Source organism: Chrysochloris asiatica, unplaced genomic scaffold (genome assembly GCF_000296735.1).
Source record: "Chrysochloris asiatica unplaced genomic scaffold, ChrAsi1.0 scaffold00317, whole genome shotgun sequence".
Lineage (NCBI taxonomy): Eukaryota > Metazoa > Chordata > Mammalia > Afrosoricida > Chrysochloridae > Chrysochloris > Chrysochloris asiatica.
In genome coordinates, this window is record NW_006408835.1 from 2,419,157 (window position 1) to 2,435,123 (window position 15,967).

Here is a 15,967-nt window from a genome sequence, read left to right on the forward strand (position 1 = left end):
ACTAGTAAGGAGAGACAGACTTCTGAACATTTAGCCACTGAAAATCTTATGAATAGCAGTGGGACACTGTCAGTTAGCACCAGAATATTGAATCTTGAAACATGACAAATAGCACCAGAATATTGTTAAATATAGTGCCAGAGGATGAGCCTCTCAGGTTGGAAGACACTCAAAATATGACTGAGGAAGAGCTGTTGCCTCAAAGCAGAGTTGACCATGATAACAGGAATGGAGTAAAGCTTTTGAAATCATCATTTACTGATGGGTCAAAACTCAATGTGAGGAGAACTAGCTATAAACATCCATTAGTAATCAGAACACGGAATGCACAGAGCATGAAAATTGGAGATTGACAAAAATGAAATGGAATGCATAAGCATTAATATCCTAGGCACTAGTCAGCTGAAATGAATTGTTAGTGAGCATTTTGAATCTTAAAATCACATGGCTTTCCATGCCAGGAATTATAATCAAAATTAAAATGATAATCAAAAATACTCAAATGCCACCAACCACTAAGGAGCTCTGGTGGCGTAGTGGTTATGAATTGGGCTGCAAACTTCAAGGTCAGCAGTTCGAAACTACCAGCTGTTCCACGGGAGAAAGATACGTTGTTCTGTACCCGTAAGGATTTACAGCCTAGGAAACCCTGTACAGGGTAGCTATGAGTTGGAACTGACTCCACGGCACACAGCCACCACCACCACTAATGCTAGTGATGATGAAACTAAAGAATTCTACTAGAATCTTCAGTCTGAAATTGATCCAACATCCAATCAAGATGTCTTGATAATTATTGGTGGTTGGAATGCAGAAGTTGAAACAAAAGAGGAAGGATTACTAGTTGGAAAACATGGCCTTAGTGATAGAAACAATGGTAGAGATCACATGATAGAATTTTGCAAGACCAATGACTTATTCATCACAAATGCCTTTTTAAAGAACATAAAAGACAGAAGATGGAATACACAGAAATAAGACTGACTACATTTGTGGGAGGATATGGTGAAAAAGCTCCATATCATCAGCTAAAACAAGGCCATGGGCAGACTCTGGAACAGACCATCAACTGCTCATAAACAATTTGAGGCTAGAGCTGAAAGAAATAAAAACAAGCTCACAGGAATCAAAATATGACCTTGAATATATCCCAACTGAATGTAGAGATCATCTGAGGAACAGATTTGATGCATTAAACACTAACGATCGTAGACCAGAGGAACTGTGAGATGACATCAAGAATATCATACTGGAAGAAAATAAAAGGTCATTAAGAAGACAAGAAACAAGCAAAAGACAAAAATGGATGTCAGAGGGAACTCTGAAAAATGATTTGCAGCATAGAGATGCTAAAGTAAATGAAAGAAATGAGATACAAGAACCCAACAGAAAATTTCAAAGGGTAGCTTGAGAAGACAAAGTGGAATATTATAATGAAGTATGCAAAGATCTAGAGTTAGAAAACCAAAAGGGAAGAGCATGCTCAACATTTCTCAAATTCAAGTCTCAGGTTGCAATGTTGAAGCATTCTATGGGCAAAATATTGACTGATGCTGAAAGCATCAACAGAAGATGGGTAGAATACACAGAGTCATTCTACCAAAAAGAAATGGTCTATGGTCAACCATTTCAAGAGATCACCCACCTATGATCCTAAAGGAAGAAGTCCAAGGTATTCGTAAAGAACAAGGATCCAGGAAATGATTAAAATACAAACTGAAATCTTTCAGTTTGCAGCACTGGATGTACGCACTCATCAGTGCCAAGAAATTTGGAAGACATCTACATAGCCAACTGATTGTAGGGATTCCCTTTATGTACACATAAAGGGAATCATATTGGTATCCATTCCAAAGAAAGGTGACCCAATGGAATGCCAAAATCATCAGAAAATACCATTAATATTGAATGCAAGTAAAAGTTTACTGAAGACAATTCAAACATGGCTGTAACAATAGATTGTCAGGTAACTGCTAGGGATTGAAGCCAAATTCAGAAGAGGACATGGAATGAGGGATATCATTGCTGATGAAAGTTGGACCTTGGCTGAAATCAGAGATTACCAGAAAGATGTTTACCTGTGCTTTATTGACTATGAAAAGGCTTTCAACTGTGTGAATTATGACAAGCTATGGACAACATTTTGTGGAGAATGGATATTCCAAACACTTAATTGTGCTCATGAAGAACCTGTACATAGACTAAGAAGCATTTGTCCAAACAGACGAAGGGGACACTGAATGTTTTAAAATCAGGAAACGCATGTTTCAGGATTGTATTGTTTCATCATATTTATTCAATCTGTATGCTGAACAAAAAAAATATCTGAGAAGCTGGATTATATGAAGAAGAATATGGTACGAGAATTGGCGGAAGACTCATTAATAACCTGCATTATGCAGATGATACAACCTTGCTTCTTTAATGTGAAGAGGACTTAAAATGGCTACTGATGAAGGTCAAAGACCACAGCCTTCAGTAAGCATTGTACTTTGATATAAAGAAAACAAAAACCCTCAACATTAAACCAGTAAATAGCATTATGATAAATAGAGAAAAGACTGAAGTTTTCAGAAGCTTCATTTTGCTTGGATCCCTTATCAACACTCATAGAAACAGCAGTCAAGAAATCACACACTATATTGCATTAGGTAAATAGGCTGCACAAGAACTTTTCAAAGTATTGCAGAGCAAAGATGTCAGTTTGAAGACTGAGCTGCAGCTGAACTAAGCCATGGTATTTTTAATAGCCTCATATGTATGTGAATGTTAGACAATAATTAAGGAATACCGTAGAAGAATTGATACACTTGAATTATGGTGTTAAAGAAGAATATTAAAAGTGCTATGGACTGCCAGAAGAACAAACAAATCTGTCTCAGAAGAAGTACAGACAGATGCTCCTAACAAACCAGGATGGTGTAACTTCACCTCTCATACTTTGGACATATCATCAGAAGGATCAGTTCCCGGGGAAGAACATCAAGCTTGGGAAAGTGCAGAGTCAGTGACAAAGAGGAAGCCCGCAATGAGTTGGATTGGCTCAGTAGCAGCAGCAATGGACTAAAGTATAACAATGATTTTGAGGATGGCGTAGGACCAGGCAGTGTTTTGTTCTGTTGTGCGTAAGATCACTGTGAGTTGGAACTCATCCAATGGCGCCTAACAACAAATCCTTCATGAAAATGGATGTGAAAATCATCAACAAAATCCTAGTCAATAGAATGCAATAACATATCAAAAAAAAAAAAAATAGCACATCAAGATCTCATGAGATCTATACCAGGCATGCAATGGTGGTTCAATATTAGAAAAGCAATCAAGATAATCCACCACATAATAAAACAAAGGAAAGTAACCATGTGATTATCTCAGTTAACATAGAAAAGGCATTTGATGAGTTCTGTTTCTGATAAAAACATTTATCAATAATTTTATATACTGATGTAATAATTGAAGGGAAAGTTCTCAATATAATTAAGGACATATATACAAAATCAATGGTCAACAACAGTTTTAATGGAGAGAAACTGAAAGCATTCCTCTGGAGAACTGGGATAAGACAACAATTACCTTTTTCACCACTCATATTTAAAGCATATTCTAGCCAGAGAAATTAGGCAAGAAAAGGAAATAAATGGAATCCAACATGGCAAAGAAAGAAAATGATTTTATTTGCAGATGATATGACCCTATACATATAGAATCTGTGAATACTATTGAAATTAGTAAATGGGTTCAGTAAAGAGGCAGGGTACAAGATCAATATACAAAAATCAATATGCTTCCTCTACACAAACAAAGAGAATTCTATATAGGAGATCAGAGAAATAATACCATTTACAACAGATATTCTGATTTGTTACACACAGCAAAAATATCTTTCATATTAGAAGATACATGCTCAGGAAGTTGAAAGAACACCAAGTAGTATTGGTGTATTTGGTGTCCTTTGTCCAAAGATTGTCCAAAGACAATCACCAAGACATATCATAATCAAACTTGTCAAAATCAAAGACAAGGAAAGAATACTGAGAGCATCTTCAGAAAAACAAAAGGATACCTATAAAGGAGAACCAATTAGACTCAGCTCTGGTTTCTCAGCAGAAACCACATAAGCAATAAGACAAAGGGAACAACATATACAAAACCCTACAGAAAAAAGCTGCCAGCCCAAAAGGTCGTCCCTCAAGTATGATGTTAAAATAAGGAAATAAACAGAAATTAAAGGAATTTATAATTACCAGATCAACTTTACAAAAAATACTAAACAGTGTTCTTTGAACTGAGAACTAACAACTGCAGACAACAACTTGATAGTAACAAACATGACACAATACCCAAAATTCAATTCAGATATAGAAGTATTTAAAATAATATAAACCTACAAGACTGGAAATAGAGAACCAGATACATCAATTTATAATGAAGACAATTACAAAGCTAAACGAGGGAATACTATAGCCATGAAACTTTCAAAAGATGAGGAAGTCAAGGAAACTTCAGATAAAACAGATCATTTTAGACTAGGGACGAAATTAATAACTTACAAGGTAACCTCAAATAAAATGACTACATCTTCACATCAAAATAAAAAAGTTAAAAAATCAGAAAGATTTAGTAAACATTAACACAACAGAAATGAAGAAAATGAAAAGAAATTCCACAAGCAAAATGAACACAGTACAAAAAATTATATGGAACAAAGAAATCAGCAGCACCACACACACACACACACACACACACACACACACATACACACAGCAAAATGATAGCAATTAATCCATACCTATCAATAATTGCACTGAATGTAAGTGAATTAAATGTACCAGTCAAAAGACAGAGAAAAACAGAAGAAAGAAGACAACAGCATCCTTCAATATGTTGTGTACAAGAGACATCTTACAAATGAAGACAAAATAGACTAAAATTCAAAAGATGGAAAAATGTATATCAAGGTAATGGCAACCAAAATTGAGCAGGAGTGGTAATATTAATCGCTGATAAAATAGATTTTAAGACAAAACCCTGCATAATAGACAAAGAAAGACATTATATCATAATTAAAGATTCAATTGAAAAAGAGGACATGCCATAAGAAATACCCATTTTTCCAATGAAAGAGACTCAAAATACATAAATAAAATTCTACTGGAACCTAAGAAAGAGACAACTCCATATAATGTTTGTTGTTAAGTGCCATCAAGTAGGTTCTGACACACAGAGACCCCGTATAATGTTTCTAGGGAGCAGAGGAGGGTTTGAAATGCCAACCCTGCTGTTAGCAGTTACAGATGGTTTGTGAGTTTGAACTGCCAACCTTGTGGTTACTAGTGCAGTACTTAGCCTACAGTGCCACACCAGGATCCACAATAACTGTAGGAGATTTTAATACACCACTTTCAATAAAGGACAAAACAACTAGAACGAAATTCAATGAAGACACAGAAGGAGTAAACAACACAGTCAAACAACTTGACCTCATAGATGTGTACAGAGCACACTAACTAAACTAACTAAACATACTAACTAAACAAAAACAACAACAATACTCAGATGAATTGACCAAAACAAGTCTTTACTGGAAAAAAAAAACAACTCTTAAGGATTAATTCTTAAACAAAATGCTGTTGTTAGATGCCATCGAGTAGGTTCCGACTCATGTTGCTGTGTGCATCAGATCGGTTCTGACTCACAGTGACCCTGTATAGGGTTTCCAAGAGTGGCTGGTGGGTTTGAACTACTGACCTTGCAGTGAACAGCCCAGTGATTATCTTACAGTACAACATTAAGACTCCAGACAAAAAGCAGTGGATACTATTAGTGGATGTTATTAAATAAACAGCAATGGATGTGATTATTCTGTGACTCATAAAAAGACACTCAAAAATAGATTGCTTTAAAAATTAAGAAATTCCTAAACAATAAAAAGTGTTCATCTGAGCAATATTCCTTAACTCTAGTTATACATCAGAGTCAGTGCACTCAGCATTATATAGAGAATCTACCATGCCAAAAAGGACTGTCAAAGAATCATTATTTGGTATCACTTTTAACTTGACAAAGAATAGACACCAGGCTTCTTGTCTTAACCAAATACTCTGGGCTGAGTTTTCTGGTGACTTCTGAAATCAAAGCATACTCAGCAAAAATACAAATGGAGTCTTCTTCTAATCGTGTTCAAGGAGTAGCAGAGTGGCACCAGCAGAGATGAGAACTGTCTGTGACCCTGGACCCTGCCTCCCCCCAGCATGAAAGGGCTGGGAGATTCTACTGGACCACATACAATAAGCTCTGGGTTACTTACAAAGAAGGGAATCAGGCCAGAGGCCTTGTCTCTCTCCAAGGCCTCCTTCAGGGCACAAGCCCGCATGGCAAAATTGCCATCAGAGGGGATGGCTTTTAACTTCACTCCACCAATCAGTCCAGCTCTTTCCACTGAGGAGTGTGCCTAGAAAGACAGCAAAAGAGTTAGGTTTGTGTGGATAGGACTCCCCCCATTGCACACAGTCCTTGGAAGCTCACAGCTTTACACCGAGCTCCAGTGCAAACACCTGGTCCCTTTTCACATGGCAGTGGTGGCTGGAAAGATGCTATTTTAGTTCTCTGCTAACACCTTCAGAAAGATTCCTTTATTCTTGGAGTTCTTTCAACTCATGTCAAATCTTGCTTTTAAGTTTAATAAATCAGACACTTGTAAGGGCAAAGTGCTGGGTCAATACTGATGAGGTTTGTTTGGACATAGGAGCATGTGGTAAGCCTTGGAAGTACACCTTGGCGGAAGAGTAAGAAAACCGGACTCAAAATCCTGCCTGCATCTGTCTTTGGGGCTTCCTCTACTCAATCTCTGGAGGCAGAGTTGGATCAGCAGGAAGACACCAGGCTTCTGAGTCTTTGGTACCTTTGCTAACTAACTGGTGTTGCTCTTTCAATGGCAACCTTGGCAGCTTATTCACTTCAGTTCATTTCCATCTCCCCATGTGCAAAGTGAGACAAGAAGAAATACCTCAGAAGAGAATTATGAAAATGACTAAGCGCCAGGCACAGCAGTTGGAGTAAAAGCATGTGATTATGAGCCACTATGATCACTCTCTTCATCTGGGGGTCCAAATCACCTACGAAACTACGACAACTCCAGTAACTGATTCTTTTATGCCTTCCCTTAAACTTCAAACAGTGTGGTGATCAATTCATCAATTCAGTGACCAGCTTGTTAAGTGCCATCAAGTCAGTTCCGACCCATAGCAACCCTGTTATGGGTTTCCAAGGCTGTAAATCTTTGTGGGAGAGGAAAGTCTCATCTTTCTCCAGCAGAGCGACTGGTGGGCTCGAGCCACCAATCTTGTGGCTCACAGTCCAATGCTTATCTTACAGTCACCATGCTCCCTGGGATGAAATGCTTGCCTGGACATGAAGACTTAACTTGAGATGAGATGATCATGAGTCAGAAGTCTCAGAGGGACTGTCTTGGACTTTTAGATTGTTCAGAAAATAATGAATGGTTCTCTTCATGTTCAGTTGTCTGCTTTTAGTGTCCTTCTGAGACCCTCCCCACCACCAAACCCTGTATGGTTTGTGTGCCCACCTGCTAATGGCTCTCCCTTTACCCTTCTGGGAAATTGCTGACTGTCACCTTGTGCCATCACTACAGGGATGACAGCCACTGACATGTGAGAGAAGGGTACCGTGTTGAAAGGACAGAATTATCCTAGTGTACATTTCACATTCCAGAGCACCTTCCGGGGGCAGGCTAAGTGTAGAATCTTCAAGAACCCCTTATGGGCCTCCATCCCTGCCTCACCTGCTTCCCTACTGTCTCTCAGGTTTCTCCAGAGAGCAACTGTTAATCAATGGTAAATATCTAAGTTTCTGCTTTAGTTCAGCTTCTAGGAACCCTAACCTGCTCAAAGTCAAATAAAGTATATATCCCTAAAAGAATGACTCCATAGTTTCTCATCTCCCTAAGAACCATTCTCAAGTGGGGCCCCAGAGAAAAACAGCCCAGATCCATCCACTCTCTATAATGAAGTCATGTAACTGCTCTGCTTCTAGAATGGTACTAGCTGGATACCATCCTGTGCAGAATTGATGAAACAGTTGACAAAAATAATTTTCTCCAGGAATAAATTCTCTCACAGAAAGAGAAGACTGCCTTCTCTTTCTCACAAAAGCTTCTTGTATTTATTGAGCGACTGTGTGTACATTTTTAAAACACCACCTCATGTCCTTCTAAGAAACAAGGGAGATATGAATATAAATGAATACTTTTCTTCATGTGCAGTTAGTACTAATAAATGGAATCAGAATATACAGATGTGTAATCTCCTTAGTAGGCTAGTGCCTATTCAGGATAAACACTAGGCTCCTCAACACAAAATCAACAGTTCAAACCCACCAGAAGCTCTTTGGAAGAAAGCTGAGGCTTTCTGCTCCTATGATAATTTATATTCTCGGAAACACAATACAAGGTTACTGTGAGTTCAAATCAACTCAAGGGCACCTATAAGCCTCTAGAAAAGAGTGTGTGTTGATTTCAGACTAAATCCTTATCAACTAGAGAAAAATATCATGCTTAAAATGTCTAGCTTAAGAATTTTATTAAAGATAAATATATCAGCAAATTGAAACCAGCTATTCCTTGTGGAACTCAACTCTGTAAAGGTGGGTCAAGTGGTCCCTTTATTGTATCCTTTCAATGATAGACTGGAGTTGTTCTCATACTGCTAAATCCTCTCACACAATCTCTTCCTTCCTTCCTTCCTTCCTTCCTTCCTTCCTTCCTTCCTTCCTTCCTTCCTTCCTTCCTTTCTTTCTTTCTTTCTTTCTTTCTTTCTTTTTCTTTCTTTCTTTCTTTCTTTCTTTCTTTCCTGCTGGATTGAATCATACTAAGTGCTCACATTTGCTGAATCTTTAAACTCTACAAAGCACTTTATATCCTTTAAATTCCATATCGCCATTAGTGGAACTGATCAGAAGTGAAAGAAGTGGGTGCTTATATCCTTGTTTAGGGGCAAATAAATGGGGGCTTGGGGAATTTGTGATTTTCTTGAGACTTCAAAACTTACAATGGTAGAGCTGGGATTTGAGCTCATGTCTTCAAGCTCTATGTCTAATTTTTCACAATGTCCTTCTGAAGGCAGACCAAATCATTACAGCCTTGTTGGGAGAAACGGCAACAGAGCCACTCATGGTGGTCTTTTAGCACATAAATTTTCTTTTCAACTTGACCTACTTCCTATCCAAGGACCCATTCATTATCTCTATAACAGGACTCTATCTCAGTGGCCTCTTTTGAATTTGAAATGATGCTGCAGGGTTTGATTTTTATTTGATTTGTTTTAAAGTCCAACATTCAAACCTGGAAGGTTTGGATGGATCATCACACACTCTCAATACAAACCTGATCAGATGAGTAAGCCACCAGCTTTTCCATGATGGCAGCTTGTGAAAGTTCCGGTGATGTTATCTGTAGCTGTCTAGTCACTCTGGTCCGAGCAGCCAGGAGGGCCACCAAGGTTGCTTCACTAGCACTTCCCTAAATCCAAGAGAAAGGTTCATAAGCTTTGGAACACCACCAGGGAATCAGTATCTAAATGTTTGTAGGACATATTACTATGTTTCTGTATTTTTTAAAGATGAATCTGAAATTGTAAAGGAAAGAACTGAATACCTGTGATTGCAATTTTGGCCTTTATCATTATTTTCATATTACTTTAAATATTTTATGCATGCATCTATGATAGCTAACATTTCTGAGCACTCACTGGGTAGCCAGTGTTACCCAATAAGCATTGCAGGCATTGTCTCATGGACTCCTCACAACCTGGCTTAGGAGGGACTGTCCATAACTCTATCAGAGGAGAAAGCTTGGGCCTAGGGCCCCAGTGTGCAAAAGCCCAACTCCATAATCTTAACTACTCAGACAGGACACTTTATGTTTGTTTCTAAAATGGAAAGGCATTTTCCTTGAGAATCAGAATTTGCCTTAAAGGGTCTCTCTCAAATATTGATGTTGTCATATATTTCAGTAAATTAGTAAAAAAGATTCAAAATTCATTATTGTGAGTTTGGGAATGGATAAACAATAACATAAATTCAGTATCTCTACTAATCACTAGAAAACGACATCACAGTTGATTTGTGGTTGGTGTTGTCATTGTTGTTGTTGTTAAGTGCCATCTAGTGTTTTCAGACTCATAGTAACCCTGCTCGAGAAGATAAAGCCAAATATTACAATAAAATGTGCAAAGATCTGGAATCAGAAAACCAAAAAGGAAGAACACAGCATTTCTCAAGCTGGGGGAACTGAAGAAAAAATTCAAGCCTAACTTTCGTTATTGAAAGATTCTCTGGGCAAACTATTGAATGATGCAGAAAGCATCAAGAGAAGATGGAAGGAATACACAGAGTCACTGTACCAAAAGGAAATGGTTCATGTTCAACCATTTCAAGAGATAGCATATGATCAAGAGCCAATGATACTGAAGGAGGGATTCCAAGGTGCATTGAAGGAATTGGCAAAGATAAGGCACCAGGAATTGATGGAATAAAAATTGAAATCTTTCAAGAAAGTGATGAGGCACAGGAGGTACTCACTCATCTATGCCAAGAAATTTAGAAGACAACTATCTGGCCAACTGATTGGAAGAGATCCGTATTTGTGCCCATTCCAAAGAGACGTGACCCAACGGAATGTGGAAATCATCGGACAATCTCTTTGATATCCCATGCAAGTAAAGTTTTGCTAAAGGTCATACAGAAACAGCTACAATCATACATTCACAGAGAATTTCCAGAAGTTCAAGCCAGAGTCAGAAGAGGCTGTGGAATGAGGGATATCATTGCTGATGTCTGATGATTCTTGGCTGAACACAGAGAATATCAGAAAGATGTTTACCTGTGCTTTATTGACTTTGCAAAGGCTTTCGATTGTGTGGATCATGACAAGCTATGGACAACATTGCAAAGTATGAGTATTCTGGAACACTTAATTGTGCTCATGAGGAACCTGGACCTGGACCAAGAGGCAGTTGTTCGAACAGGGCATGGGAACACTGAACGGTTTAAAATTAAGAAAGGTGTGAGACAAGGTTGTATTCTTTCACCATACTTATTCTACCTGTATGCTGAGCAAAACATCCGAGAAGCTGGGTTCTATGAAGAAAAACGTGGCATCAGGATTGGAGGGTTACTATGAGTCAGAGTCAATTCGATGGCACTTAACAACAATAACAATGTAAGAGTTATTTATAAGATTTGAGAGTTTTGCAGAGAAATGTAAAATAAATTAAAGAGAAATTCTAACCTGTCTTGTTAACATCTTATCCTCCTTTCACGCATCCCAATATGCCATTCTTCTTTTATGATGTCACTGATTTCATTTTTCCTTTTAACCCAACTCAGATCTTTATGATGCAGGGTGGGGGAATTTAAGATAAATATGTTTATTAATGTTTCCATAGCTCTCAAAACCCAAACAAAAATCAAATCCACTGCCATTAAGCTCATTCTGACTCATACTTACTTTATATAGGGTTTTCAAGACTGTCAATCTTTATGGGTGCGCACAGCCTCATCTTTCTACCAAGGAGCAGCTGGTGGGTTTGAACTACTTACCCTGAAGTTAATAGTCCAATGTATAACCCACAGTGCCACCAAGCTTCTTAATAACTCTAATGCATGGGCTCAAATATACAGACATAGATTGTTGCTGTTATTAGGTGCTGCAGAGTCAGTTCTGACTCATAGTGTCTCTGTATAGGGTTTCTGAGGCTGTAAATCTTTACAGGAGCAGAAAGTCTTCCCTCTCTCCCTTGGAGTAACTGGTCGGTTAGAACTGCTGACCTTGTGGTAAGCAGTCCAGTGCTTATCCTACAGCACCATCAGCACTCCCATACAGACATTTTTGTCATCTAAAATCAGTACAGTTTTCCCTGGATATATGCTGGGGATTGGTTCCAGGACACTTGTGGATACAGAAATCCAGGGCAAGATGAAGGCATAGCCAGATTCACTAAGCAGGCCCTCTCCAACAAAGACACAGGAGATGGGAGACTAGTGAAACAGACACAGGTAGTGATCCTGGAACTCTAAGCATCAGAGACTAGGACAGAGAGATGGAATGAGTGCTGCCTGGAAGGAATGGAACAGGAGCAGTAGAGGGAAGAATAACAGGCAGGCTGTAAACTGGCATGGAGTGCTGTGGCCATTTTGAGCTTTTGCAAGTGGCTGCCAATACAGTAGCTCGCAGACACAGGATGGGGCTGGCAGTTGAGGCAAGGGTGTGCAATTCTCCCTTTTTCCCAATGCCCTCCTGGTAGTCAAGGGCATGGCCAGTCCCACCATCACCAATCCTCTGGCCAATGGCATCCCCTCCTATGAAGCCTTGACTCTGTCTGGGGTTGGGCACTGGAAGTGCTCCCTCTGATTCTGGAGGTATGTGAACCGGCCATGAACTATGCTATACAAACAGCAGAGAACAGAGAACTGTGTTTATACTTCCAGTCTCTACCACACACCCCAGAATACAGGTGTGAGCACCTGAGAGCACAACAACACACAATCATCACTACAAAGTCTCAGAGAAAACAATTTCAGCTTACATGCAGAAACAAGACAGAGTGCCTCAAACAAGCAACCCAATTGCAGAGTAAGAAACTAAATGCCAGAAACGACATCAGACATACTCGATAAGAAATTTAAAAGAATGCTGTTTAACTACCTTCAATGGATTTAGAAAAACATCAATAAAAGCAGGGAGAACAAGAAGAAATTATGGAAACACTACAAGAACAATCTGACAAAATAAGTGAGAACTTGGAAACTACAAAAAGAGCAATTAGAAAGCCAGAAATTTAATATGATTTCAGAAATAGATAGTACACTGAAAGGGCACATAAGTAGAATTAAATTGACAGAAGACTGAATTAGTGTGCTTGAAACCAAATCTCTCAATACTCAACTTTGAGATGAACAATTAGAAATAACAATAAAAAAATCCAAAGAAGGCCTAAGATTTGTGTGGGACAACAGCAAGAGGAATAAATTATGTGTGGTCAGTAAGACACAACAGCAACAACAACAAAAATAGAGAAAAATTTCCAAGAGTTGTTGGAAGGAAACTTCCCTAACATCATGAAAGATAGAAGACAGCCATTCAAGAAATTAAATTAATTTCAAACAGGATAGACTCCAAAAGAAAATTACCAAAATATATTACATTCAAACTTTTCAAAACCAAAAACAAGGAAAGAATCCTGAGGGTAACTTGGAAAAGATGAAGTTACCTACAAAGGAAAATTAATAAGACTAAACTCTGATTTCTCAGCAAAAACCATGGAAGCAAGAAGACAATGGGATGACATATATAAAAATCTGAAAGACAAAAATTTAATAACAACATTGTTGTTATTAACTGTCATCAAGTCAGTTCTGACCCATAGTGGCCTTATATAGGGTTTCCAAGCAGTGGCTAGTTAACTTAAACTACTTACTTTGCAGTTCAAACTGATTTTGCAATCCAGAGTGTTAACCCACAGTGCCGCACCAGGACTCCACCAAGGATCACATACCTATGAAAATTGTCCCTGAAATATTATGACCAAATAAGAACATTTCCAGATAAACAGGAATGAAAACAATTTGCAAACACCGGACCAACCTTACGAAAAATACTAAAGGGAGTTCTTTGAACAGAGAACCAACAGTAGACAACAGCCTGAGACTATAAGTACTTAAACAATATCATCCAAAACTCAACCCAGATATACAAGTATTGAAAGCAAAACAAACCTGTAAGACTGAAAACAAGGACCAGAGATACCAGTTTGCAACAACAATAACAAAACACAAATTAAAAACAGGGAATAATGTAGTTGCAGAATTTCTAAATGAAGTGGAAATCAAGTCAATTTCAAGAAAAGGAAAGCAAAATAAAATAAATAAACCTAACTCTCACATGATTTTAGACCAGGTTAAAGATAGTTTGAATGGCAGAGCTAAATCAACTTTCCCTGGGGACTCCAAGCTCCCTGCAGTTAGGCACTGTAGTTTAGACATCTCTCAACTACCCAGCTATTCCTCTCACTGGATTGCTTCTCACCTGTCCCCCAACACAGTTTGTTTTACATGGAATGATCCATTGACTTATTCACTCTAGTTGGCAATTTAACATGTAGAACTTACTGGAAAGGCACAGTTCCTGGTGATGAGGGTCCCCTGTCAGCCTTAACACTCACTATGCATGTGTGATTGCAGCTCCCCTATCTGAATTGCAACTTCTGTTTACCCAGGAAATCATATTCCTTGCCCAAACCCCACTTTGATCCACATTTATTTTTTTCTATGCCACATCCTAATGAAATGCTTGGAATCACCATATCACTTCATTATGGATTTTCTATGATCTCTGTCTCTGTCCGGAAAGAAAATTCTCCTCCTTCAGCAACAACAAGAGATTTTAAAAGCGAGAGCAGTTTTGTGGCATCCAGAACTCAGAAGCTCCAGTGCAGCCAATGGGGTTTGCAGACTCCAGTGTGGAATCCAACGGCTTGCTCTTTCCTTTGTTGGAAACAGATCTTTACAGAGAGAAGAGGAGGAGATGGTGACTGTTCTGTGTGCTAAGAGAATAGTAATGATACCTTTGCTTCATTGCAGGCAAATAAAGGTTGCCATGGTAAGCCCAGCTAGGAGCGAGCAGGGGAAGCAGAAAGAAATTGGGCAACAAGGAATACTTGGTCCTACTGATGCTTTCATCTTTTGTTTTCTCAAGTGTCATCCCACACACTGTGAGAAACAGCTTTTCTTTTACAAATTTTCCAACCCAATTAGGAGGAAATTTTTGCAGGTAGCATTTATCTATCTTCACAGCAACATTTTGCCATTTGACTCAGATGATCCCTCACCCGGTGTTCTCACTGCACTGCTGAGGGCTATGATTATAGCCTGCAAATAAAGGATCAATAGCTGGAGTTGGCTCAGTGTCTGCCCAGCTCAGGACACAGGCTGTCACCATTACCTATGGGCTTCACAGATTACAGACAATCATTCCTATCAGCTGGGGAAGGTGAAGTTTGTTGCCATAAAATCACACATAATCGCCAGCTTTTGTTTAGCAAAACAGGAGTGGTCTTGGGCACAAAGGGTTATATGTTGAAACCTGAACATATTGAAGCCAGGATTTTTCTTGACCAAATGCAAAGACTTTCATTGCTCCTGAAAAATGGAATCCTCTAAGGAAAAGGAAATTAAAAAATTGTAATTCCTGGTGGTTGTTGTTGGTTGTTGTTGTTGTTTGTTGTTGTTATGTGCCGTGGAGTCGGTTCCGACTCATAGCGACCCTGCACAGGGTTTCCGAGGCTGTTAATCTTTACGGGAGCAGAACGCCTCATCTTTCTCCCGCGGAACCGCTGGTAGTTTCGAACTGCTGACCTTATGGTTCGCAGCCCGATTCGTAACCACTACGCTACCAGAGATCAGTTACGACCCATTGTTGTTAGGTGCCATCGAATCGGTACCGACTCATAGCGACCTTATGCACAGCAGAACGAACACTGCCTGATCCTGGGCCAACCTCACTACTGTTGCCAAGCTTGAATCCATGGATGCTACCACTTGGCCAATCCATCTCATTGGGTGTCTTCCTCTTTTTCTCTCACCCTCCACCTTACCAAACATGATATCTTTCTCCAGTGACTGGTCCCTCCTGACAATATGTCTGAAGTATGAGAGATGAAGTTTTGGCCATCTTGGCCTCCAAGGAGCACTCTGGCTGCACTTCTTCCAAAATGGATCTCTTGGTTCTTTTGGTAGTCCATGGTACTTTCAATATTCTCCTCCAACACCGTAACTCAAAAGCATCAATTCTTCTATGGTCTTCCTTATTTACTGTCCAAATTTCACATGCATATGAGGTTACTGAAAATATCATGGCTTGGGTCAGGCGCACCTTAGCCCTCAAGCTGACATC

The 15,967-nt window shown here is 39.0% G+C and overlaps 1 protein-coding gene across 5 annotated transcripts in view; it reads right to left on the bottom strand.

Moving 5' to 3' along the window:
- Positions 1-15,967, bottom strand: part of DDC (dopa decarboxylase (aromatic L-amino acid decarboxylase)) — a 112,732-nt gene that overhangs the window by 79,924 nt on the left and 16,841 nt on the right. For 3 of the 5 annotated variants that reach the window (XM_006875284.1, XM_006875282.1, XM_006875281.1), the window contains 2 exons: positions 9,401-9,535; positions 6,308-6,451 (listed from right to left, as the gene is read on the bottom strand). The exons of 1 other annotated variant lie outside the window; for it this stretch is intronic. In XM_006875284.1, coding sequence (XP_006875346.1) covers positions 6,308-6,451; positions 9,401-9,535 — 279 coding nt within the window. The remainder of the gene's footprint in view (positions 1-6,307; positions 6,452-9,400; positions 9,536-15,967) is intronic. One more of the 5 variants, XM_006875283.1, reaches the window with a different exon arrangement.